This window comes from Ambystoma mexicanum, chromosome 3p (genome assembly GCF_040938575.1).
Source record: "Ambystoma mexicanum isolate Mex_15411 chromosome 3p, UKY_AmexF1_1, whole genome shotgun sequence".
Taxonomy (NCBI): domain Eukaryota; kingdom Metazoa; phylum Chordata; class Amphibia; order Caudata; family Ambystomatidae; genus Ambystoma; species Ambystoma mexicanum.
Window position 1 is genome coordinate 884,261,530 of NC_090925.1, and position 25,617 is coordinate 884,287,146.

Genomic DNA, 25,617 nt, shown 5'->3' on the forward strand with positions numbered 1-25,617 from the left:
TGAGATGGTCCTTGATAGGCATGCACATAGAAGACACAAGTATAAAGGGAACAGTTGGATCTAGTAAATGAGAAACACAGTAACTATCAGAAGCACCAAGGTTTAAATGACAGCCACAATTCCCTTTCTTGTTAGATGATTTCTTGGTGCTCATAATCTTGAATGGGTCAAAGGCATAGGCAGGCCTGAAGTTAGAGGATGCCACAATTCCTGCAAAACAAGAGGCCAGGAATTTGAAAGTGCACCTTTAATGTGATGAGAAATATGCTCACTGGGTCAGGACTATATTGAAAGAAAATAAAAGTGCTTCTAAATGACGACTTATGTTTTTAATCAATCCCACCATCCCCCCACACTCCTCCTGCACCTGAATGCTCCTTCCATTTCACATAGCATCAGTCTATTAATTACTTTGCTCATTCCCTTTGACTAATTTTAAAATAAACTAGTATTTCCCAAAAGGTTCCCTAGTGGCTTTCCATTCCAAACCCGCAAGCTTCTTCAGGACCTTCCAACATGGGCAGCCCCACCACTTGTCTTCTCCTATGTAATTGTGACTTTATTGCTGTTGTTGCAGAAGGTTATTTCTAAAACCCCCATCACATGAAGTGCCTTTCGAGCCATCCATCAGAGCAAACCACGTGTCAGACTGGTAGAAAAGTATTTAAAGACATACGCTTTCCTAGCTTGGGTAGGTTTGTCTGGACACTACTTTTCCCTCAAAAGGGAAGAAGTTCTTGTCTTTGCACAGAAAAAGTTTAATTTGATTCTGGGGGCCATAAACATCTTAGAAATCTAAGACCGACAGTGTTTGATATGATGATCCACTTTCTCAGAACCATTGACTGTTAACTATTTTGAACACATGCTTCCTTCAGCAATCATATTATTACAGAAGAAACTCCAGTCATCAGTCCATAAACCCTATTCCAGTCATCAGTCCATAAACCCTAGTAGTTGAAAAAGCACTAGAGGCTGAGAGCTAGAGGGGACACAGAGGTCACAAGTGATTAGGCAATTTTTAACAGCAAATCTACCCTATATTATAAAATCATAAGTGACGATTTCGTGTAACTTTTTATATAACGTTTTTTGCAACTCTTTTAATTGGGGCAACATATGTCCTACAGACATGGGTCTGGTGTCATTTTGTTCCACATTTAGCCGACTTCAATTGTATACTGTCCAAATCTATCTGCAATTTCTAAGGCGTTTGGAGTGTTTTTACTGATGAAGTTGTGTAAAAGTGACAATTTGGTGTAACATTTTCTTGTAACGCTTTCACTTGAGGTCATTGCCGATCCTACAGTCATGGGTCTGGTGTCATTCCGTTCCACATTTCGCCCACTTTAATGGCTTGCTGCCCAAACTGCAATTCGTGAGGCGTTCGAAATCCATTTACTGGAGTTCATTCACTGATGAAGTTGTGTATGAAGTTTTGTATAAGTGACGATTTTGTGTAACATTTCATATGTGTCTGGTGTCATTCCATCCCGCATGCACCCAACTTTGATTGTATCCAGTCCAAATCTACAATTCCTAAGGAGTTTGAAGTGTTTTAACTGATATTAACTGATTAAGTTGTGTGATGAACTTGTGTAAGTGACGGTACCGTGATGCTTTGAATTGGGGTCATTGTATGCACTAAAGATATGGGTCTGCTGTCATTCCGTCTCACATTCCTCCATGTTTGCTGGTATACTGTCTAACTATTGAATTCCTCAAAGGAGGGGCAAGGGGTGCAAACAAAGCAAGCCCTAGGTGGGTAATCCCTACAAGCGCCCAAGCAGCAGAGTTCAACGCGCATCAGTCATCAGGGGGAGGCGAGCGACGCAAGCCTATTGGGGAGTTGTGCGACAGGGGGGCAGAGCCCCCCTAGTTAGCCTATAATTAGCTTTATGTTCCATAGGATGAGGCAAAAACATATACTGCTTGTGTGTCGCACGTTTTGAAATTTGAAACTACTTCGGCACACTTACCTGTCCCTTCACAAGGAGGCAAAAGGCAAACAGCAAACCACTGCTGGCAATGGAGTAAGCCTGATGAAAATCAGTGGTAATATTTTCAAGTTGGCAGCTAGTAGCCAAAGATCGAAAGTCATTGGCCCTCTCAATTCTCCACAAGCAAACAGCACACTACTTACTTGCCACACGTCAGTTTTCACTCAGCAGTGGCGAATAGTAAGCCTGGAATAGTGCTCAACTTAAGTTTCTTATAAACAACAATGTGTTTTTTCATCAGATTCACACAATCAAAAAGACAACTGTTCACATCAGTTTTTTTTGTAATGCTTGCTTTGGCATTACATGACAATATTCTCATTCAATAAGTTACTTGCCTGCAACTCCTGTTCTCCAGCATTGATATCTTTCATAGATTTACATGCTGTTTGAATATTCCCTCTTGTCAGGTTGGGAATCCTCAGTATCATCAAGGCAGTTTACATTTAAATTTGAAAATGCAGTCACTTTAGTGCTCTCTTAGGCAGAGAGTCCCTTGGCTCCACCCCTGGAGGCCATCTTCAGATTTAGCAAGTCACACGTGAAAGTAGAAAAATGAGGCAGGAAGAGCCAAGTGGCGTAGGAGGGAGTGTCGAATTTGAATCTATGAAAGAGGCCAATGGTTACATGCAGGGCTTTAAGTGGGGTAAGAAATCGAGGGGGGCCCTCATTTGGGGGCGTGGCTTGTGGGAGGGGCGTGGCCTAAAAAGTACGCAAACCGTAGGGTATACACACAAATATATATAAATGTTATATATTTGTGTGCGTACCTTACTATGGTGTGTGTACTGTGCAAGCCATGTTTTCTAAACATAGAAATATGTTACATATTTCTATGTTTAGAAAACATGGCTTGCACAGTACACACACCATAGTAAGGTACGCACACAAATATATAACATTTATATATATTTGTGTGCATACCCTACGGTTTGCCTAGTTTTCAGGCCATCTTTTTTAAACATTTCGAGTTTGTAAAAGATGGCTTTGAAAGTACACAATTCAAGCCGTCTTTTATAAAGCTTTGACTACGGACAAAATTGTCCGTCGGCAAAGCTTTATAAAAGATGGCTTGAAATGTGTACTTTCAAAGCCATCTTTTATAAACCTCGAAATATGTCGAGGAATCCCCAGGTTCGCCGAATGTTAAAGACGCCTCGGCGACCTGGGGAAACAAAGGGACAGTAACCACCTCTGGTGACCTCTCGCGCGAGGGGTCACCAGATGCAGTTACTATGGCTGACAGAAGTGGCAGCCAGTCACAGCGTCGCTGTGGTTGGCTGCCACTTTTGTCAGATCGCCTGACTTCATGGCAGGCGCATGCATCTCCCGTCGCGGCTGCGGCCGCGAAGGGATAATGCATCCCGCCAATGTTGCGGGCGGTGGGACGGGGCCCCGGCAGGGCCCCGGCTCAGCCCCACTTTTTGGAGACTGCCGGGGCCCGGCCCCGGCAGGCCCCGGCCCACTTTAAGCACTGGTTACATGCAAGTAACTTATTCCATCGCCAGCACTGTAGCTTTCAAAGATTCACTTGCTGTTTGAATAGATTATGAAGCAGTATATACATACAATACAAAATATGGACAGAGGCAACAGACTCACCATCAGGAAATGCACACCTTATGCACACAGATGACCGAGCACTGCTTGTCTGAAACTGGACTCCTGCACGGAATCCTTGTCCAAACAATACAAACTTGTGAAGGTGTGGACAGACCGCCATGTGGCCGCTCCACAGATCTCCAACAGCGGGACAGTGGAGAGGAATGCGGTAGTGGAAGAAACGGCCCCCGTGGAATGTGTGGTATGCCAACCAAAAAGAGGCCTGTTAGTGATGCAGTGACAGTAGGAAATACAGTCAGTCAGCCAGCCAGCGGGAGATGGAGGACTTGGACAGCTCCTTACCCACAGCCACAACTGTGGGTAAGGCCACAAACAACTGAGAAGACGTATGCGTCTCCAGATCTTTCTGCCTCCTTAATATCTCCAACTCTGCCATCGCCCTACGATGCGCATCCACTGCCCAGGATTGCACTAATTGACTACTAGGGCATTTCCATGATCTTGTGATCCGTCTTTTTGCCAATATTAATAGGAATCGCACCATTTTCTTTTTTATTTTTACTCGTTTCCCCCCAGGTATTCTTTCCCCGTAGACACATCTCTGGGGTGCAGTGATATGTGCTGTGTGTCCAGGTAATTAATGTTTTTTTAAAAAAATGTTTATTTGAGTATCATACAGGTATTTAACTTTGGCATAACCTACGTTGTAATGACGTGGCAATACCAGGTTAAATACCAGAATCTTGCCGACACTCCTCCGCACCGTGGACAACAATGAGAAATGTGTGGGTTAATAGAATGGAATCTGGACGGAGTCATGTAAACTCTATGTAAGAAATGATATTGAATTAAACAAAACCACGTATTCCTATATGCTATTTTAACCTGTTCCTATGTGCAAATCCACTTATCACCTATTGCCCTGTACAAAATTGATATCGCTCTTCTGCTCCTGTCTAAGTCTAGTATCCGCTGCAACAACGTGTTTGTTTCTGGCTCCTCTGGGGTGTCCTCCCATAAGTCTGCCAACCTCATTACTAGTCGTGCATATCCCAGAAAGGAACCTTTCGATATGTTGTATGTCTGTATCCACTGTTCGAATGGCAGAAGTTTCCCTTCCACATACAGGTCCCCTAGCCTAGTGCAGCCTTTACTACGTATTTTGGCCATGTCTAAACATTTAACTGTGTCCCGTATAATCGGGGCAAACTCTAATGGCAAATGTGGGCTGTACATCCTGGATCTATGTAATTTCTTTGGGAGATTATTCCAAATCATCCTTAGAACTGCGTATATATGGCCCACTCCCACTGTGCTCCACATTAATTCAATCCCTTCCCTATTTCACAGGAATCCCTGTAGGAACCTCGTCTGATCTCCTTCTGGTGAATGGCTCCAGTGGGTTACTGTCTGCAGCTGAGTTGCTATAAAGTAGGTTTCATAATCTGGATGTGTAACCCCCCCCCCCAAGATAAGGCCGACACAATGTATCTAAAGCCACTCGCCTATGGCCTGACACCAACAGTAATAGCCCTATTTTTGCATCCAGCTTTAAAAAAAATAAAATGCATTTTATTGTGTACGGTATATTGGCAAAATAGTATAACAGTCTCGGGTGTACCACCATTTTACATAAAGCGATCTTCCCCATTAAGGACATAGGTAAGGCTTTCCAGAATTCCACTGAGTCTGCGACCCTAAATAACGCCCAACCTGCATTATGAACATAGGTTTCTTCCATCTCATGGAAAATTGTAATGACTAAGTATCGGAAGGATTACAATTCCCATCTCACCTCCCAATGAGGAAGGGTTTCCCTCTGCCGTTCTTTTAGGCTGCCAGCGGGAACAGTAGAGATTTTTCCCGGTTTATCAGGAAGCCTGAGAGCTGTCTGAAGTTGCTTAACACTTCCAGGATTATCAGGATGTTCTCCCTTGGATTGCTGACATACAACAGTGCGTCATCCTCATAAAGAGATATGTTTTGGGTAATGCCTCGGATCTTGGTCCCGGTTTCTGAGATGTAATGTCTAAAGTACCCCACCATGGGCTCCAGAGCCATGGCAAACAACAATGGGGAAACCGGGCAACCCTAGCAGTCATTGCGAAGAGATCCAGTCCCCCATTTTGACTTGCGCTACTGGGTCTCTACACAGTAGGCAAATCCACTTCTAAATGCTGGGTCCTAGCCCAAATGCATTTAGTACAAGAAACAGCTAGGGCGACTCCACAGAATCAAAAGCCTTGGTTGCATATCCAGGGCCTTTATCGCTAGTTTTTCCTTAAAACCCTGTACCTGTTCCATTATATAATGTAATCTTCTAACGTTCATGGAGGCGTTTCTCCCACCCACAAATCCACATTGATCCAGGCGTATGAGATCCAGGATCACCCTAGGCAGTCTTGATGCCAGCACTTTCCCTGGTATTTTGGCATCCACGTTAATAAGAGAGATAGGTCTATAAAAGTCGCATTGGTTCAGATCTTTTTGAGGTATCAACAGCACTGTAATCAGCGCCTCTCGCATAGTATTCGGAAGGGTGCCCTTCTGAAATGCCTCCTCATACACTTGTTTCAATTGTGCAATCAGTATAACTACGTAGGTTAAGACGTAAAATTCCACCGGCAACCCATCCCTGCCTGGGGTTTTGCCCCTTTGCATTGACCGGAGTGCCCTCTCAATTATGGGAGCATCCAATTCCTCCCTCTGATGCTGTGACAGCAAAGGTATATGCGCTATGTTTAACAAGTCCACTGCTTCCTCCTCTGTATATGTGCCTTTACTGGTGTATAGCTTTTTATAGTATACCTAGAATGCTTTGTTTATATGCTGCTGCGTGGCCAATGGTGTCCCTGACTCATCATAGATCTGCAGGATAGCCCCCCTTGGGGATTTTTTTCGTATCGACCAAGCTAATAGGCACCCAGCCTTGTCCCCCTCGCCATGCATCTTCCTCGTGTACTCTTGCCAAACCTGAAAAACGCCTTTTGGCGTTGCTGCTGGTTAAGAAGTGCGTCTGCTAGGTCTTTCCCCAACCTGTGCCCTTTACCCACATCGTTCTCCAGACCTCAGACCTCTAAACTGCTGTTCAGATCCCTTCAGGGCATCCAACATAATTCTCCTTACCCCCACAGCCTTAGAAATACAGACCCATCCAATCGTCACTTTTAGGGCTTCCCAAACGGTTCCCATATGGTGGTTCGAAATGTCACATCTTCCAACAAGTCCACCCTCAGTCTCCATGTCGGTATAGCCATGCATTTGGCGTGTCCTTTAAGCATTGTCACCAACGGGTCATGGTCTGATAGAACCTTCCATAAATATAGAGTGTTTTCAAATCAATGTGCAGATTCCCTGCCCACAAATAAGTAATCTAGCATACAGTACGACCGATGAACTTGTGAATACAGGGAGTATTCACTGTCATCCCAGTGAGACCCTCTCCACAATTCCATGAGGTCTAACTCCAATACCACCTTATTCAATGACCTTGTGGACTTCTGCCTAATTACTGTGTCTGTGTTAGACCGGTCCTTAATCGGATCCAGATAACAATTAAATCCCAGCCCTGCATAAAGATATCAGCCCTTCCCGAATCTACTAAAGCCAGTACCTCCTGAAAGTACTCCTCATCGCCCGTGTTAGGCACATAAAAGTTTACTATGCAGAGACTTTGCCCCTCCAATCTTCCCCTTACCACAACGGGTACATCCCTCTGAGTCCACTTTGGTTGATTCGATTTGCAAAGGTACCTTACTCTCCACACAACCCCAGTCCCCCCCACCACCGGAAATACAATGAAACTGTGGATCCTACCACCACTCCCCCCCCCCCACTTGCTTACTAACCTCTTCCAGGTCCGGCCCTATTAGGTGTGTTTCTTGCAGCAGACCCAATTGAACACCATATTGCTGCAAGAAATTCCATACCTTGGTTCGTTTGGCCCTGTTACCCAATCCCTGGACATTCCATGTCCCCATCTTAACCGCCATTCATTCCCTTTGAAACATATACTGAGTTATCAGCCCTACTTGAGGCTGTGGGATACTGCCTACTGCCCTGAAAATTCTTCTTCCCAGTGCTGTGGGTAAAAGTAGCCTGTTACGTTGAAATGATATTTGAGAGCGGCCCTCCATGTCCTCCGCTCTATCCTCAAGAACCCTTGTGACCCCCACTAAGCCTTTAACCTGACTCTGCAGCTGTGCCACCACATCTTTAAGGTCACTGGCCCGTTTTTCTACTCCAGATACTCTTGTTCACTTTCTTTAAACCTGCATGTATCAAGGTCGCATCCACCCCTACCTCCTGGATTTTACTCTCTAGTGCCTTCCTCGAGTCCTGTATTGCCATCCTCAGACACTCCATTGTCACCCCTCCAGTTGCTGGTTCATCCCTGCATTATCCTCCTGCCGATCTGCAGCCTGCTTGTGCTGTTTCGATTTTGCTCCCACATATGCCCCATCTTTTGTTGCCCTTTCACGATCGCTCTTACTCGGGGGGTTAGTCTCAGACTTAATTCCGGGGGTGCCCTTCCCTCTGGTTCAACAAACACCTGCCTGGTCAAACCCGACTCTTCCAAGTCCAATATTCCTTCCCCTGGTCTTAGTCAGCCAGTATGCTCCCAGCCGCTGCACACTACCATGCGCTGTTATGGCCCTTGCCTGCTATAGAAATGTGTACACCCAAATTATGTGGATACCCTTTGTTCGTGCACTGTCTCTATGAAAGTGCTGCGCATATACCAGAGGGATTTTTCCTCTTCCCAATTATTGTCACTCTGAGCTGCCCCCTCTGTTGCCCTGGACGCTGGATTTGTCACTGTGTGTTTATCCCAACATGCAGCTGCTGCTCCTACTATCAGGAGCACTGTCAGGAGTTCAGCTCTCAATATGGGACCAGCCTCTGTCTTGAACCTCTATTCAGGCCCAGAGTTCCCTCTCCATATCTTCTGCGTGCTCTGTGCCTCTTTGCCTCGGTTTCACCAGCTGGGTACATTGCGTAGAGCTCTCGCTCTGTCGGTAGCAGCATCCCTCCTCCGCTCTCCAATGTTGTTTGCTGGTCCACCACCAGTCGGGCATGGAGCTCACAATCTATAGGGAGCAATCTCGCCCTCCTCCCCACACTGCGATCCTGCCTGTTGGGCCGCCGCCTGTGTTCCTCCAAAGTATCTGCGGGCAAGGCTCTTCTCCTCTATAACTTCCGGTGTTCGGGCGATTTCAGAGTGCCTCATCTGAGTGCTGCGGCAGACCGCGCACGGCTTCCCCCTGCAAGATGGCTGGCGCTTTGATGAGGCAGCTGTCTCTCTCCCCCTCTCTCTCGCTTTCCCGCATCAATTTCGCTTCTCCTCAGCAGCGATCAGTTTCTCCTCCTTTTCTTCTTCACGGTTGTCCAAAATTACATAGTTCTGTTAGGATGAATGCAGGATATTAACAGGGCGCCACAGTGCTCTGCTGGCTCACGTCTTCATGGCTCTGCTGCTGGACACGACCCCGAACCCTTGGGGATGCCTTGAGGCTGAAGGGTAGTGCCCTGAATTGATACTGAATTCCTGCCACAGTGAAACAGAGGCACTTCTGGTGGTGCTGATGTAATGGAACATGGAAGTACTCCAGTTCTAGTAAAGACCGGAAATCTCCCTGTTGAAGCGTAACCATCTTGAAGGTCTGAACAGGTAAACTTGTTCAACAGCCGAAGATTCACAATTGGACTTCACAAACCTGACTTTTTCCATACTAGGAAATATCTGTAATAGATCCCAAGTCCCCACTGGACTTAAGGGATGCGTTCTATGGCCCCCTTGAAGAGGAGGGCACATACTTCCTAAGTGTCAAAAGATGTTTTTTAGCTGTGTGGATGGAGGAACGTTGAGCGGTAGGCTTTGAAACTACAGGGTGACACCGTGGTAGAGAAATGACTGAACCCACTTGGTAATGTTGGACCACTCGGTGAGAAATTCAAATTGGGAAAAGCGTCCCCCCACAGGGGAGTGGAAGTGGCGGATGAGTCTGCAGATTGGCCAAGCCTGCTCACCTGCTTGATCCCTTGGTTGGCAGGAGCCAAGCTGATCTGGTTGCCCCTGCAGGACTGGGACTTCCCTTGTAGGTGTCTCCCGACTGATAGATGGGATGATCAATAGGACTGTAACCAGTGAGATGGCCTATAGTCCCCGTTGGATTTCAAAAACGATGAATTCCCTGCACAAAATGACTGCAGGCATGGTTGTAGGGTACCCATAGACCTGGCAGTGTCGGTCTTGATGGCTTGGAGCGGGTGGTCATGCTTTTTCCCCCCAGGAGTCCTCTCCATCAAAGGGCACATCTGCTATTTTGGTTTGTACTTCCATAAAGAAATTGGTAGCCTTTAACCATCTTTGTCGGCGAAGCACCACACTGCTGCCCACTGCTGGAAACCAGTGTCAGTGATGTCCACAACTGAAATGGCATTGTCGAAGGCAGCTCCCCCTCCTTCGTGCAGAAGAATGCGGTCCAGCTTGAACCACAATTCCCTGTCATAGCGTAGTGTGACAATGTCCAAAGAGTTAGAGGCTTTGATAGCAGTAGCTGCAGTTGAAATAATGTGCTTACCCAAAGCATCCAACTGCCTGCCTTCCTAACTTACAGCACACAGATAACAGAGAAGGATTTGCTGAGCGTTTGAGTGCAACAGCGGAGGCCACAAATCCGGCTAGACTGCGCTCTAAAGGCACTTAGGGTCCCTATCAGGGGCCTTGTACTTTTTGTCAGAGGGGTCAAAAAGGGGTTCCTCATAGTTAGGAGTCCATCCTCCCAGATTCATCTAGTATGGTTATCAAGACGACCGTCTTTCTAGCCTGTTCTCTGCATTGGTACAGGGAGTCTTTTTTTCGCCTCTGGGAGCAAATCAAATATTCTAGCAGCCTTGGAGAGAAGAAAATTTAAAGTACCAATCTCATGAGGTGGAAAATCTGAATAGGAAGATCATCAGGTTTGACGTGCACAATAACAAGGTCATCAAACTCATTGGTTATAGTGTGAGAAGAAGTCCCACCCTGAGGTGTCATTGTTTGTCTCCGATTCAGAGAGTTCAGTAGGATGAGAAGCCAATGGAGGGACGCCACAAGGGCATCTAGAACAAGCTGGTGGAACAGTTGTCATCCATGGAGCAGAAAGAACCAAAGGAACCCTGTGCTGCAATTCAGACACCACAGTTTGGAGTGTAGACAAAATGTCCTGTGAAATACGACTCCGGTTGACTGGGGGCACTTTGAGGAGCAGCTGGAATACGAAGGGTACATGGAAGCTGCATGGTTGGAAGTGGTTGCATTGGTGGTGGTGCCTGGGCAGGAGGGAGTAACGATAGGACTTCCTCTGTCATCTGAAAAAAGACCTTCCGGTTCCCCAAAATCAGTGTCTATCACATGCTCAAGGATTTCCATTGGGTGCACCTGGGAAGGGCCCGGAACAGCAGGAGGAGCATAAAGACCAACAGCAAACAGAGGCTGTTTTTCGTGGAGCCGATGGAGGTTTCTGTGGCAGACAAAGTGGTAACTGTTCTCAACTGAGGTTTTTTCGTCATTAGCTGGGTAGATGTCTTCATTGTCGGTGGTGTTTTGGCCATTGACTGTGCTTTGATGGATGAAGCAGTCATTGACAGAGGAGCAGATGAGGAGGTCAACTGAGTGATGGACGAGGACGGGATGGAAGCAGACTTGCCATGCTTCGTCACAGTGGATGAGGAGGAGTCAATGTAGTTGTCGTCTTAGTGGACCAATGTGCCATAGACACAAATGGCGTCAGAGTAGCAGTAGATGAAACTGACACAGCAGATTTCGTGGACTCTGGCTTTTCACATGGTAGATTGGGTATGTTAACTGTCCCATCCCGGGCAGAATGAGTGTGGGTGACATAATCCTTCCTCACCAATTTTCCACGGGAAGCATCCTCGTGGGACCTCAACCTCTTGGAAGAGCGTGTACGTTCCTGCTGTCTGCTATGGCAGAGCAAGCCTTGGCTTCGAACCGAAGCAACTTCTGAGGCCACCATACCCTCATCAAGCCAAGTCACCAACCTTCTGTGCTGGTCTCGGAGCGTCTTGTTGGAGAAGGAATGGCACAGGTACAGGCAACAGATACAATCCACATGCTGGTCCTCCACATAGACATTAGTGACAAGTGGAACGTGCTTTGAAGAGACTTTTCTTTGACCTTGAATCAGTCATGGTTGGGTCAATAGGAGACCACCAATAGGGCTCAACCCTAAAGTGGCAAAAGTATTAAAAGCAGGGAGGCACCAGAGATGTAAAAACACTCGTGACCACCAAAATATGAAGTATCTCGCTGGAAGTGTTGCAAAAAGGACTCAAATATTGATGAAAAATTACAGAAAAAAGTCTTAAATTGTCGAATGAAGGAGCTATGAGAGTATTCCCAACATTTGAAGGTGTAGTAAAAAATCTCACGATGGCCTTCATGGGTGGAGCTAAGGGACTCTCTGCCTATTGGCTGTGGGGTAATATGACCCAAAACAATTAAAAGAGCACTAAAGTGACTGCAGTTTAACATTTAAATGTAAACTGCCTTAATGTTACTGAGTATTCTCAGCCTGACGACAGAATATTGAAACAGCATGTGAATCTGTGAAAGATCCAATTCTGGAGAACATATGTTATTGTCAGCAAAATGCACTGTACCTTGTATCTCAAATGGCCCATGCATTCAAACAATCTCCACTGATTAAATACAGAATACCACAGTGGCAAAATGCAGTCCCAGTTGTGCACTACCACACTAGACTGTTAAATTTCACTCTGAATGGAAATGATTGGTTTCGGGCTTTGTTATCCCAAAAATGAATTACACAAACAGCTATCAAATTCATAACACCATAGAGATACATGTGCAGTTCTTCCTTAGCCCTAGTCCATACCTTTGGTTTTCCAGTTGATCCACTAGTGTAGAGAATAAAAAGGTCATCCTCAGCATCGCCCCACTCAGGCTCACACACATCACTGGAGTTTTTCATGAGGTCATGCCACCATATATCAACACATGGGTTCCAGGATGTCTGAAGAAGAACATATTAGCATTACAGATGGATACAAACAGGAAGTATGGCTGAGAAAACAAAGCTGCACCCATCAGTAGTTAAAGCTTTAGCATGGAAAGCAATTCTCTACATCAGAAGAAATGCAAATGATAGAAAACCAGCATAGCGCAAATCTTGGAATCAAAGGGAACACTCAAAACTAGGGCAAGTAAATTACATGGAATGCTGGCAAAGTCCAGTCCAATTATTCAATGACAGATAGAAGGGGTTTATAACACCACATAAGAGCAATAACGGTCTGTGTAAGAAACATTTTGTGAACAAAACCTCTGAAATCTTTAGAAAAACAAGTACTATTAGAGATACATTGAGAACCAACTTTGATAGACGCTTCAAATTAAGCACATTCCATTTTATTTATCCTTGTTCAACAATACTGCTAGACAAATTTGGATGATCACAGAACTGCATTAATTGATTTAATGAAGTTTCCACACACGTACCCATACAATTTAATCTGCAACTTCTAATCTGCTATCTTTGGTATGACCACAGACTACCCATTAAAAAAAAGCTGGAAATTGTCATGCACTGGGATTATCATGGTTGCCCACTGAGTTGCGAGTAGGCCTGGTGGTGATCCACAGCAAGTTTGCGGCTAGAGAGATGTTCCGGCTATTTAACCGACCAGACTGTATTGCACAGCATTTAGGTTGCGAAGATGTGTACTACTATTTAGCTAGGTATTGCTTCACCATCGTGGTTGCTTCATGCAGTAAAAAGCCCAAAGACATTCCTGCTTTGCTAGGGGGAGCCCCTTCCCATGAGGCCAGAGAGGTGAGGCTGCTACCCCATAGTGCCCCTGGGGGTGGTACTCAATGGGAGGATCACATGGGAAGGGATCCCCCTCTATGGGACCAGGGACGACTATCTCATGAGAACGTGGTATTCATCTACTTCTCCCCCTCTCGTTCACCCACACCTTCTCCATCTTTTCCCTTCTCTCCTATGTATTTGTGTAGTGCCACAGAAGTAAGCGACACTGAGACAAGGAGGGATAGGCAGGAGTTCTAGAACAAAGTAAGAACAACCACAGGGACTAGGAAGCATTGCGGAGCAATTAAGGACACTCTGTGGAACCAACATGAGCGGTCTAGACATTTTACATCCAAAACTAGCACAAGGATAATTAAAAGGGAAGAAGGACTGACCCTGACCAGCGAGACAGATCCTCCTAGGAGGAGCCAAGGGTCAGGAAGTCGTCTGGCATGGTGTGGAGAGGAGACTGCTAACCAGGACGCGGAGACCTCTTCAAAGGTGTCTCGATCCGGTCTGCAGTTGGCAGACCAAAGGCAGAGTTTGAAGAAAGGAGGCCAGGCAGAAGCAATACTCGAACCAGGTGGTCATGGAGAGAGCCTCCAGATACCTAGCCTTCTTTGCTGTAGAGGCGCCACAGAAGAAACCTACCCCGTGAGAGAGAGAGCACGCAGGAAAGCATACAGAGCTGCTTGAGCAGTCCGGACCGGGAGAGAGGGAGAGCGGCTGTGGAGAAAGCCTCCAGTTGTCCCGCTGGCAATGCTGCAATGTTGCCGCATTCAGTGTACAGCCAGTGAGAGAAAGAACAAGGGAACCTGAACAGATGGAATGCTCCGTCCATACAGAGGAGACAGAGCATTGAACTCGACGGTACCCCGGTTGTTGGGGAAGATTGGAAAAACCTGAGAAGCAGGGTCTGGGTCGCATATCCATAAACAGAGATTGCCTTAAGTAAATCAGTCATAGGAATACCTGGTAGGATAGTGAACCAGGTGTACGAGTGAAGAAGAGAAGCACAATCCCCTCTTCTTCGTCACAGTACCTGGAATGGAAGCATATCAGGTCTGCACACAGGGGTCTGGGAATCGCATCCAAGACCAGGGGAAAAGAGACATTCACTCATCGGTTGTCAAACTGTACCAAAAGCCAGAGAAAGGCCTGGGGCACAGAGACATTCCCCCAGCAGTGAAGATTGAATTTTAACTTCAAGACACCTTCCAATTCAGAACTTTATATTTTGTTTTCTAAAGGCACTTGCAACCTGGGGATAAGGAAACATCCCCTCAAGGATCCTGTTCCACGTTGGGGAACTTTTTTTTCATTATGCAAAGAAGGGAGCAATTCATCTGGACCAAGGAGACACCTTTCTTTCCTCTTTAGTCTAATTTGAAGTGTAAGAGACAGAGATAGGTCTCAGACTGTGGACTTTTGATTTGGATATCCTGACAGATGTAGTATTTTTAGTTGAGGCAGGGAACCCCCTCTTAAAGATATGGCAAGATAGGGTTTTTCTTTTCATTTTTATTCATATATAAAAGTATTTACGAACCACCATGCCCCACTGTATCAGAGTCACATTTCTGCCCCCTCACAAACCCCATTCATGAGATGCCCTTCAATAAGACTTCTCAAAGTAGATCTTCCCAAAGCAGGCTTTCTATGTCTTTCTGCCATGCTTCATCTCACCCTAAAGATTTTCTTTTTCTATGTGCACTAATGTTCTTGGTTTCACTAACTTGCGCACTCTTCTTGTTTTTTCTGGTGACGTTTGGACCCACACATGTTTGCCAAGTCGTCATTTGTATTCGTGGTTTCATTTGAGTCAGTAATATTGTATTTGGATGTCTCCATTAATATTCTCACAAACTACATAAAAAAGACACCAAATTCATGAAAACATTTCGGGATAAAAACAAGATTGAAATAAATATACTAAGGAAAAATATTACCTTGTGAAGGCATAAGCGCCCATTAGTGCTTCTTTATCATTCTTGTAGATCATAAATAATATTTGTATCATTACTCAAAGCATCGGCACATTTACATAACATTTTGGCCTCAACCATTTCCTTCACGGGTCAAAATATCTACTACAAATTAAAATAAAATGACAAAAAAACGCTGATGCTGAAAGTACACCTGTGTTAAATAAGGCTTAGCTATTTCATAAATGCCCATAAAGGAGACTTTAGATTGACTTGCAATTAGATATTTATTTGTTAATTTGATACCATTTGCTCTTTATTCCCACCAGATGATAGACATTTGTTTAGCAAATCTTTTCACCACCATGGTTATTGTGCTGTAGTATGCTGCATGGACTTGGCTTGATCAGCCGAGTGATCATGGACCAAAGGACTTCTCTGCACTGGAGGTTTTTTCTGGCTGGCACCTTTTTCCACCCATTATTTTGGCCCAGAGTCACGTCGCACAACTCTTGTGTCCAGAGGTGGGCTGGAGAAATTGGGAAAGAGTTGATTGTTTCAATGCACGAAAAAGTAACAGGTAAGTCACTGAATCTGGACATAAACGCAAGAAGTGTAATAGAAGTCAGACTATAAAAGAACAGCATTGAGAAGCAGTGCTCGACTTCTCATTAATCTAATCCTCCAAACTGCTCGAAGAGCAGCAGAACCAGTCGCTTCACAGAACATTTCCAGGGGACGAGAGTGAAAAGAGCGCACAGTGGTTACAAAATTCAGACGGCCAGAATGCGGCGCCTTAGTGCAAGCGTGACTCGCTATGGGTAAAAGAGTGCATATTTCCACCACTGACATTTATCCATACCAAAGAATTACTGTGGCCAAGAGTGTAAGTTAGCACATTGCCCCGCGGAGGAGAAATGCACCTTTCCAAAAAAAAGACTTCATGGGTAACAGAGCATAATCCACTGAAAAGAAGCCTTCTGGGAAGGTATCTCTGGCATTTCCAGCGACATAGGGATCCACATGAAGCCAGGCTCCAGGATTTCCAGATTCATAGGAAAAGAGCCAGACTGAAAGGAACATTAATATTGCACAAATAATCTAAGGGAAGAATAATATTTTGTAGAGTGAGAAACCTGGGGGTGTCCTCGCTCCTACTCCACCTGGATCCTCAGCTCAGGTAGCCAGGCAAAGGCCATTGCTTTTTGATCCTGCGGTTGAAGAAGCGAGGGAGGATCACCTGGGTGGTGTGTCCTTGGGGATTGAGAGTGGGGTACCCATAGGCGAGGCATGGTATCCGCCTTTTCTTTATGAAGACCAATCTAACCCTTCACCTGCCTTTAAAGGCTATTGCAACAAAACTCACCACATTTCCCCTCATTCAACCCACTCTAGTACTGAGACGAGGAAGAGGCGACTAGGAGTAGTGAACACTAGTAACACATTTCATCACTCTAGTACTGAGACGAGGAAGAAACCTGCAGAGTGTTGTAAGGCTCAGGCACGTCAAAAGATCTCCTCTAAATGTAGTCAGGCAATTACAATTTGGAATTCACACCTGCAACATGTCAAGTGGTTGCAGGTGTATAAGAAGGGAGGAGACCAGCGGTATGTAAGACCAAACCAGCAGGGATGCCTGTTGGCGGGGAGGCGGCCGAGGTGGAACCTGCAGGAGAGACAGGATGCTCGCAGGAGGAGACCTCAACAGGCTGTGGATCCCAGGAGTCAATGGGCTGCAAGAAAACCACAATTGTGGAAGCCTCATTGGTCCAAGGTGTGCCACCGGAGCAGCAAGCATTGTGAGAGGAGGGCGAGGGACTGACAGAAGAGCAGCAGAGCTGCCGGACATGTGCAGAGTGAATCCGAAGAGTGAGAGGGGCTCGCGTACAAAGGCTGCGACCTATAGCATCCACAGAAGGGAAGTGGAGCTGCCAGTCGTGTGCAGTGCAAAACCAAAAGGCGAGCAAACGAAACAAGACTTGCAGGCGAAAGCGGAAGCAAGGTGCACAGCTGCCCGATGGAGTCGCAGAGTACCAGCAAATGCAGAGAGAAGCCACTCCAGCCGGGGCACTCCTGGAGCGGTAAGGGAAACCGAAAATGGAAGCTGAATGAATGAAATGCATGCACATGAGAAACCGAACTGGAGAAAATATTAAAAGTCCTTTAACCTGCAAGCAGCAGGGTGAAAGATTGTGCAGATTGAATACAGAACTAAATGAAAGCTTTTGGGCAAAGCTAGGAGCCTTTGACAAATGTGTATGAACTACAGACACTGCCCATTTGAAAGCCTAATATAAAATTGTATGCATCACGAAAGAAAGCCGAGATGGGGTGACGGACCATTTGAAAGCCAAATATGAAATTGTATGCATCACGAAAGAAAGCAGAGATGGGAAATTGAAAGTGAACACAAGAACAAAGTGCTAAAGAAACAAAGTCGCCATAGAGTGAAATATAAGCAAGAATATAATGTAACAAAGCCAAAGACTAGCAAAGGAGTTGTGACACTTTGTGGCAAAGCCAAGAGGCTAACAAGGAGAACCTAGGGTTCCTAGTTGCGCGACCTATACTGGGTGGACCATGCGGTCTGACAACAGCGCCGAGTCCAAAGAGACCCAAATGTGAGCAGATAAGAAGGCTGTTAAGTGTGAATCCTGATACAGATACAATCACAGAAAACCTGTGTGGGCAGGAGTGGCTAGGGCTCCTGGTTGTGCAACCTGTAGTAAGTGGACCGTACCGTCCGACAACTGCACCTAGACTAGGGAGCCCCAACTGTGAAAAGCCAAGGAGGTTACTGAAGCAAACCAAGGGAAGCAATCTGATGAACTAGTAAGAAAACTAAAGCCGTATAAAGTTGACCTGGAACTTATCTTGAACTTTGAGAGACTGGGAGCAAGTACAAGGTGCCTGTTTAAACTTGGAAAAGGGAACTCCAAAGTGTTGTGGAACTGTCTTGAACTTGGGGAAGGGAGCTGATGATTAAGCCAGGAGCTAGAAAGCGCTCAGAACATTATTTTGAACACTATTTATTTAATTAATGACTTCCCTATACATACATTGTTTAGCTTTAGTTGTGCGGGCAAGCATAGGTTTTGGACACAGTTTATTTTAGTTTAACTTTCTGACTCAGACTTTCCTTACTTTCTTTATGTAGGGAAAGTATACCTTAGGATAGGGCAGGTTCGGCCTTCTACCATCCTGACATTTTTGTTTGAATATGAAATCTGTTGTCTGTGTCTTGCTTCATGATGCCTTCACAAATGAGGTCAGAAGTGGGATGCGGCTTAACCAATACAAGTTGGGGAGCCTATGATTTGAAAAGCTAAGTGCCAGAGTATCAGACCTCTCAGTAGCTACCAAGGGCTCTATTGAGTTTGATATTGGTAGTAGTAGTAGGGATGAGATTATTTCTCCAGGCGTCAGAAGACTTATATCCACTGATCTGATACTAATTCAACCCCCTGATACATATATCAGACTAGCACCCAAATCAGTGCTGGCATGGAAATTTGGAATTGATATATTAGCAGGAGTAATAGATTCAGACTTTAGAGGTGATGTTAAGGTACTGTTACAAAATCACGGGAAGGACCATTCCAAATTCATCAAGGGGATAAAATTGCTCAAGGGGTACTTGAAAAAGCAGGTTCCCTACGCTTAAGGAAGAATCGGGACAGAAAGAACAGATCACAGATCACCCCAGGAGGATAGCTCAGTGGCAACGTGCTCGCCTTGGAAGCAAGACAGCACGAAGAAACAAGGTTCGATCCCTGGGTCCACGCTTAGAAACCTCCGGGTATTTAAGCGTGTTATAAATATGCAACTAAGACAACAACAAAATATCTGTAACAACGCCTCGATGCCCCCTGGCTGTGTGAGCGCTTTAAAAATGCACATAAAGATAGAGGAACTCGAGGCATGGAGAGGCCGAGGAAACATCTGAGGGCCCTCCCAACCATGAACCCAAAAAAGCTAAAGAGGAAGAACCTGAGACACTTCTAGATTTAGCCTTTGCCCAAAGAAATTACCCTTTGTTAGCTGAAGCATTTTTGCAAGTGATATCAGAGCCAGAGGGTTGTGAGAAAAAGGGGGACACTTTCTTTTTCAAACATGTACTTCTCTATAGAGGAGAAACCACTTCAGAGGGCTTGGTAAAAACACAGTTGGTGGTCCCTAAAGGTTACAAGCAGGTGGTCCTAGAGATAGCCCATTCACATCTGAAGGGAAGCCATCTGGGGCAGTCCAAAACTCAGACCCATATAGCAAACAAGATTTGCTGCCCCGGAATCCACGTTGACATTAAACATTTCATTCAGGCGAGCAAAATCAGACAGAAAACTAGCATTCACATACCACCACCAGTTCCCTTGAATCTGTTACCAATAATTGAGGTCCCATTTTCCGAGATTGGCATGGACATTGTTGGACCACTGGAAACTTCCAAATTGTGGAATACATATATTCTGGTCCTCGTAGATTATGCTACACAATATCCCGAGGCGTTCCCCCTGACAGCCAACACAACACAACAAAATCCTGAAACACCTGCTCCTTTTCTTCTCTAGAGTAGTGTTTCCGAAGAAGATAATGACTGGCCAGGGTTCTACTGTCATGAGTAAGCTTATGGGGGAAGTGCATGTCACGACACTAAGACCATCCGTGTATCGTCCTCCCACAGAAGGCCTTGCTGAAAGATTTAATAAGACACTCAAAACTATACTGTGAAAGTTAGTTGAACAGGATGGTACGAACTGGGATCAAATGATACCATGGGCCCTGTTCGCAGTTCAGAAACCCCCTCAGGCCTGAACAAGATTCTGCCCGTTTGAACTCCTTTATGAACGCGAACTCCGGGATGTCCTGGATATGTTAAGAGAAACAAGGGAAGAGCGAGAGGAGGCCCCAATTCCACTCTTTCAAATAGGTTAAAAGAACACAAGATGGCTTTTGGATCTTTATTACAGACTCAAATGGTTCAAGCACAGGAACAACAAAAGCCCTCCTATGATTAAAAAAAAAGGTTTCTTTAAGGCCCTTTTCCATAGGGTCAAAAGGTGCTAGTACTATTGCCTACTTCTGAAAATAAGCTGGTATCAAGGTGATATTGACCATACGAGGTACTGGAAAAAATGGGTCCCTGTAATTATAAGATCTCACAACCAGACTGCGGTCCTAAAACCCAAGTCTATCATATAAACTTACTGAAGTAATGGATGGAAAATCCTTTGGAGTCCCAGGCTATAATAGTATCCTGTCTATTACCAGAAGACACAGAAAATCTGCCTTAATTTCACCTGACCTCAGTAACAATCAAAAGGAAGACCTATATGACCTTATAAAACAGTTTACTGATGTGCTTCGAGAGGAGCCGGGAAGAATGAAGGGTATTTATCATCACATCCGCACTCCCGAAGGCAAAGTGGTAAACTTGAAACATTATCGGTTGCTCGAGACTCCAAAAGATACCATCATCCAGAAAGTTCAAAACATGCTAGAGGCTAACATCATCGAACCTTCTAATAGTCCTTGGTCCTCCCCCATTGTGTTGATGACAAAACCCGAGGCAAGTTGTAGGCTTTGTATAGACTATGCCCCGCATCGATGATCTGATAGACCGGTTGGGTAATGCGGTTTACATTTCAACGCTAGATCTAACAAAAGGGTATGGCCCTGATAAAGAAAAGACTGTCTTTGCCACTCCCATAGGATGTTTTATTTTAAAGCCCTGACTTTTGGTCTGCATGGAGCTCCTGCAACATTCCAGAGACTGATGGATAAGATCATACAGCCATACTGAGAATTCCAGCGGATCCTATATAGATGAAATGGGTGATACATAGCAGGACATGGGAAGATCATTTGTACCACCTTTACAGAGTAATGAGAGTGTTAAGAAAAGCAGGCCCAATGTGCGGTTAAGTATTTGGGGTTCTTTGTGGGTAATGGTACGGTCCAACCACAGCAGGAGAAGGTGAGAGCGGTTCTCAATACCCCCACTCCAAAAACTAAGAAAGATCTACGGGCCTTTTTGTGACAAATGAGGTAATATTGCAGGTTTATGCCAAATTTCTCCAGCAAAACATCCAGGTTGACAGACAAATTGAAAAATGCATAGCCCCAAAAGATCAAATGGGAAAAGGAAGACGAGATCTGTTATACAACCTTGAAACAAGCCCTATGCCAGGGCCCCATTTTGAAAGTTGCAGATATTTCCAAAGAATTAATCCTCCAGACTGATGCTTCCTTAATGGGGCTAAGAGCTGTTCGATCAAAAAACCATGATGGTTTGGAACATCCAATTCTGTACATCAGCAGAAAGCTATTCCGCAGGGAGAAGAACTACTCAGTCATCAGCAATTATGTGGGCAGTGATCCACCTAAAGTATTAGCTCCTGATTTGTAGATTTCGCCCAATACCAAGACCTAATACCAGACCACTCCCCCTAGTATGGATCAGTCAGGGGAAGGAATCCAACCCTCAGGTAATGCAGTGTTTCCTGGACCTTCAACCTTACTGCTTCACAGTAGAATACCAGAAGGGCCAATAGCAAGGTAACAGACTTCCTCTGTCTGTTTCCCTGTGAAGCACCCCAGTCCAACCCTCCTTGGGGAAGGGTATGTAAGGGTATGTAAGAAACCTGAGGGTGTCCTTGCTCTTACTCCCCCCTCTTACTCCCCCTGGATCCTCTTCTCAGGTGGCCAGAGAAAGGCCATCCATTTTGGATCCCGACCCTGGGGATGGAGAAGCGAGGGAGGACCACCTGGGTGGAGAGTCATTGGGGATTGGGAGTGGGGTATTGTGAGAAACCAGAGGGCGTTCTCACAATTAGTCCCCGGGGATATATTGTTCAGGTGGCCAGGGAAGGGCCATCGTTTTTGGATCCCAACTCTCGAGGTGGACAAGTAAGGAAGGATCTCCTGGGCAGGGGGGGTCCTTGGGGACTGCAGGGACAGCGTCGGAAGACGAGACATGATATTCCCTCGTCCCATGCCCAAATCCATCCTACACTCCCTCTTTGTTCATGGGATATGGTCCTCCAAGTCCTGTCCTACCCTTTGACCTTCCCTCAAGAAAAGGGAAGATAAAACATCTTAGACATCTAGGGAGACCAAACAATTTTACAACCCTTGACACTAACCTGGTCTCTCTTCCTCAAAACCCACAGGATATGCTGTAAAACCACCTTTTTCATCCCAGTTATCCCCCTCCAGTTAACAAAGGGATTTAGAAGCAACCCCCCCGTTATTACTACTACCACAACAACCCAAATAAATTAAGATGGAAAACATCACCCACTCACCTTAATAGGCCCAAACACATCCCCACACCTAGTACTTAAAAGAGGATGAGAAAAGTCCAAGCCCCCTGAGTCTTATGGGGCATTTCCAATCTCAACCCATCTCCCTCTCCCCATTTCCAATAAGAATCGGGATGAGGAAGATGCAATAGGGAGCAATGATGATTACCCATAGAAACAACATAGGGATACAAAGCAAGGCCTAGCATCTGACACCTTTGAATTGCCCCACTAATAGAGTCAGGCAAGGTCAGGCACATTTCCCCAACTGTGCACACCTGACTCCAATTGACTTTCACCTACAGTATAAAAAGTGTGGTTCTGCCAGAATCAGGGAGCGAGCTGGGGATGTTGACTGGACCAGAGGAACTGCAGGAAGAGAAGCCTGGAGGATCTGTAGGAGAACGGAATGCAGAGAGGCTGGCCCTGTGTTTGTGAGGGGCTGAAGAGGTGTGTCTCCAGGGAGCCCGAGCGAGGCAGACTGTATCCTGCTGGCGGTGTTCAGTAAAGTGCTTGTTCCGCTTGGGTTGTGTGCCGGTCCCAAGGGTATCTGAGGGGCAGGTGGTGAGACCCTGACCTCGACACAAACCCATTTGACCTGATCGCCGGCGCTGCACTACTGTTGGTGAGTCTCAGGAGACAGAGAGAAACTCAGTAGCGTGTGGGTGGCTGGAGCGGGAGCAGGAATGTAGTTGAAGAGACGAGCCTGGTGAGTGAAAGTGGGACGAAAGCAAAGCGAAGCAAGAGAACGGTCAAAGCAAAGCGAAGCTAGCGAAAGTTGGAAAGCGGCGAAAGACAGCAAAGTGCAGTGGCGGCAGGGAAAAAAAGGGTGGGTGTGAGAGAGACTCAAAAGTAAGGAGAGGGGTACAAGCGACCCGAAACCGAGACAGCAAACATACAGTGAGAAGGAAAACTGACAGTTAATAAAGGGTGAAAACAACCCATAAGTGAGAAAGAGGGTGCAAGTGACCCGAAGGAAGGACAGAGTGTAAGAGAGCACAGTGAGACACTGGAGGTGCAAGAGAGCATGGTGAAAAGAAAAGAGAAGTGTGCCGGGGGCACAGAAAGGTGGAAAAAAGTTGCAAGCGTGTACGACAAAAAGGTGTGCGGGAAGCACAGTAAAGTGGAAAAGGACAAAGTGAAAGCGGCACAGAAGAGGAAACGGTGTCAGAGAATAAGGAGAGGGGTTAGAGATCAGAGTGTTCGCGCCTGGGAGGAGCAAAGAGCCTGGCGTTCTCGAAAGTCTCTGAGACTACCCCCCCATGACAGAATTGTACATTGAACAGTGCATCCTGACAAGAGGAACTTTTAAAGTTGTTTGTTGGACTTCGTAAAGAGGGGCCTAGGCTTGGGGAACGTAACCCTAAGAGGCCCACAAAAGACATTGCTACACTTGGTGAAGAGAGGCCTAGACTTGGGGAAGGAAGCCCTGAGAGGACTAACAGGAACTGTGTCTTTTATTGTTTGTAACTGGAAGGATCAAAGCTTGGGGAAGGGAACCCTAGGGGACCCAGAGACAATGTGAACTGTTGACTTACGGCAAGAGCAACTACACCTATTGGTAAGACTACCTGAAACCAGCTGCGGTTTATATTTCCTTTTCTTTTTTTTGAGCCACCAGTTTTCCTTTAAGAAAATCCCCCAACACATTTTGTTTAGTTAAGGCAAGCATATAATTGGACACAGACGAACTTTGGTTTTGGACTTACGGACATCGACGGCCCTTAGAAGCATCATTTATGGGATTAATCCCCTTAGAGTTAGGGCCAGGTAGGCTTTACACCAACCCCACAAAGTATAATACTAAGGGTTTTCAAACTGTTAATTTTGAGCCTGTGTCTCTCTTGATACCATGCCTGATTATATTGATTTTACTGACAGACATTACAGAGTGGTACATTTCATCGCGAAAAAAAATACAGAAAAAGACCGATATTTGTTTCCAATTTGGCAGGGGTGGGTGGGACCAAACCCTACTTTTTTTTACCCTTATAACGCCACCCCAATTCCATCCCGACCCATTTTAAACCCTTTACCCCACTACCCTTTATATATTTATTTAATGTTTTCGGTATTATGGTCCACTCTGAAGTGTACCACTCTAATGTTTTCGATATATTGACTGGGTATCACCAAGCCTGTTTCACAGTACCCATAGGCGAGACATGATATCCCGCTTTTCCTTATGAAGACCAATCTAACCCTTCACCAGCCTTTATAGGCTATTGCATCAGATCTCCCCACTTTTCCCCTCATTCAAACCACTCTAGTACTGGGACAAGGAATAGGTGACTAGGTGTAGTGAACACTAGTAACACATTTCACCACTCTAGTACTGAAGAAGAAGCCTGCAGAGTGTTGTAAGGGTCAGGCACGTCCCAAGATTCTCTAATTGCAGTCAGGCAATTACAATTTGGAATTCATACCTGCAACCTGTCAAGTGGTTGCAGGTGTATAAGAAGGTGTATAAGAAGGGAGGAGACCAGCAGTACGAAAGACCACACCTGCGAGGAGGCAACCGAGGTGGGACCTGCAGGAGAGACGGGACACAGGCAAAAGGAGACTCCAACAGACTGGGGAGTGTAGGAGTCGACGGACTGCAAGAGAACCACAATTGGAGAGGCCTCAATGGTCCAAGGTGCGCCGCCGGAGCGGCGGGCATAGGAAGAGAAGGGTGAGTGACTGGTATTACCCAAATTGTTCGTTTACAATTGTTCGAATGAACAATTGACCGAATTTAAAGGGTCACAATTGAGCTTTTCACAATTGACCGAATCGGTTTGGTAATATATATATATATATATATATATATATATATATATATATATATAGATATAGATATATATAGATATATATAGGGGTGTTGGGGGGTTTGGCGTTGGGTGGAGGGTTGTGGGGGGTTCCCCCCACATATATGGTACAATTGACCTTCACAATTCAGTCAATTGTGAAAAGGTCAATTGTCATTCGAACAGTTGTAAAACAAACA

At 45.6% G+C, this 25,617-nt stretch overlaps 1 protein-coding gene across 2 annotated transcripts in view; it reads right to left on the reverse strand.

The window, feature by feature from the left end:
* ACSS2 (acyl-CoA synthetase short chain family member 2) overlaps positions 1-25,617 on the reverse strand; it is a 948,517-nt gene that overhangs the window by 384,218 nt on the left and 538,682 nt on the right. For both annotated transcript variants that reach the window (XM_069652109.1, XM_069652108.1), the window contains one exon: positions 12,467-12,604. In XM_069652109.1, the coding sequence (XP_069508210.1) occupies positions 12,467-12,604 (138 nt within the window). The remainder of the gene's footprint in view (positions 1-12,466; positions 12,605-25,617) is intronic.